Source organism: Montipora foliosa, chromosome 1, assembly GCF_036669935.1.
Source record: "Montipora foliosa isolate CH-2021 chromosome 1, ASM3666993v2, whole genome shotgun sequence".
In the NCBI taxonomy this organism is placed as follows: Eukaryota; Metazoa; Cnidaria; class Anthozoa; order Scleractinia; family Acroporidae; genus Montipora; species Montipora foliosa.
In genome coordinates, this window is record NC_090869.1 from 37,613,357 (window position 1) to 37,615,322 (window position 1,966).

The following is a 1,966-nucleotide window of genomic DNA, read 5'->3' on the forward strand; positions in this document are numbered from 1 at the left end:
AACGCGCACGAATACATCAGAAATTATTTCTCCATGACTGTGCCCGGTGGGCTCAATGACACTTTTCGATAGAAGCTTTTCCACTTCTAGATCGATAACAGCTTCCTCACTGGCGGGCCTCTTACATGTGGGTAGAAATTGTTGTTGAGGAGGTTCATCAAAAACAATTTTCGTTCCCATTACAGTGGAAAGAATTTCCTTATCAGAAGTTATTTCCTTCCACGCCCCTAAGGAATGCCCTATTCATCCGGCCACAAATGTGTCACAACGAGCGATAAGGTATTTCTTTAAATTTAACTCTATAAATGGTAGAAATTTACTCACCGCTAACTTAATTTTTGCCAGTGAAGCACTTATTTCTTGTCTGTCTCAGTCCTGTCTGGGTAGGGTTTCTTTTTCCCCGCCGAGCGGTGGCCTTTCCCCAAAAAAAGCGGCCGTGAACCACCTTTGTGGTGTTTCTCTGATGCTTTGTTTGACCATGAGCTGTGTCGCTGGTAGCCTTTATTGTGGTCAAGCTGTTGGGATGGACCGGCGACGGTTTTGCTAAGGCGATTCGTCTCTTTGGCATCACGAATTTGTTTTGCCAGGTCGTCCCCAAATAAGAGAGTCGAAGTTGTAGTGGCGTTGTTCGCGCATATCGCGTGAAATTCGGGCCTTAAAGACGGCTTGAGGTGTTCACGCCTCAAGGCAGATAGTTCTGACGCCACATGCCCAACAAGGGCAATGGCGTCAACGCTGTCTGTGAGCATTTCCTTAGTTTCTACTTGAGATTTCACCGCCAAAAGCTTATTACACGTAGATAACAAGGCGACTGTAGCCTTTTGCAACAATTGTTGCATGTTAGCGAAGCGCAAGTCAGCCTTGCGCTTAAAGGCGTTTAGGGTCGCCCATATCTCGGGATTTACCCGCGGAATGTTTAATTCTTCACAATTTTCTGGTTGCACGTGCTTGGCAAGAATGCTGCTAACTTTTTCAGCGTTCATTTTTTTACCCCAACGCTTAACAGCGATGTCTGCGAGCTGCTGCTGAATTTTCAGCCCCTTTTTATCGGCATCGTGCAGTGCAGCTTCTAGCTCTTTGAGAAGCGCAGCCTCATTATCAGCTTTGTCGCCGACGTTGTTTGAACCCGGTGGGTTACTACCATTCAACAGATCATTGACTTCGTCGTCCGAATTGGACGCGTGTACGCTTAAAGCGTCGTCATCTGTACGCCTCGATTTCCCATGAGGTCTATCCTCCTCTTTGGGGTCTGACTCGGAGTCAGTAGGAGGCCTTCGACGTTGCCGTTTCTCGCGCGAGCCCGGTGGGCGCTGGCTCAATACGTCGTCATTTTCGTTAAGACGATCATACATTTTTCCCATCATGTCCGCCATGTGACCCATATTTTGGCTTAGGCTCGCCAAGGTCTCTTCTAGACTGGTTTTATGACCCAGTGGGTCAGCTGTAGCGCCCGGTGGGCAGATTGGGACCACAGAGGATGGGGTTATCTCGTCCGCCATTTAAATAAAGGATTTCTGGCGGAAAATAAAGGTTAGTGGAAAACGAAGAAAGGACAAGGCAACTTACTCACGTTCGGTGACTAATCCTGCAGATCACTGTCTGAAGGGTTGGAATCATTATAAATCGTGTCGACTGGCTCGAAAGCAAACACCGCAATGACTTGATAAGCATGCGCATGCTTCTCATGTAACTCCGTAGTGACTCGGACTGTTGTCGAGGTAGAATCATAATAGTAATTAATAACCTTTTCAGTTCTACAATAAAATTTGATTTGGACCTTATTCTTGTAAGATCAACACTGAATGCCATTCCACCCCATCTTTCTTGTTGTTTTTGCACAACCTCTTATTTTTAGAAAGCACATAGTTGAAAATAATGGATCACCACCGACAAACGTAGTATTTTTTAAGTATTGCAAATGACAAGATCTTAACTAAATTTTTTTCGGGTTCACAAGTCTACAATT

The 1,966-nt window shown here is 45.5% G+C and overlaps 1 protein-coding gene across 1 annotated transcript; it reads right to left on the reverse strand.

Annotated features, from left to right (window-relative positions):
• Positions 1 to 353: 353 nt before the first annotated feature.
• LOC137967843 (uncharacterized) lies at positions 354 to 1,499 on the reverse strand. Its single transcript, XM_068814434.1, has one exon. The coding sequence runs from the start codon at positions 1,497 to 1,499 to the stop codon at positions 354 to 356; it is 1,146 nt and encodes a 381-aa protein (XP_068670535.1).
• Positions 1,500 to 1,966: the final 467 nt, after the last annotated feature.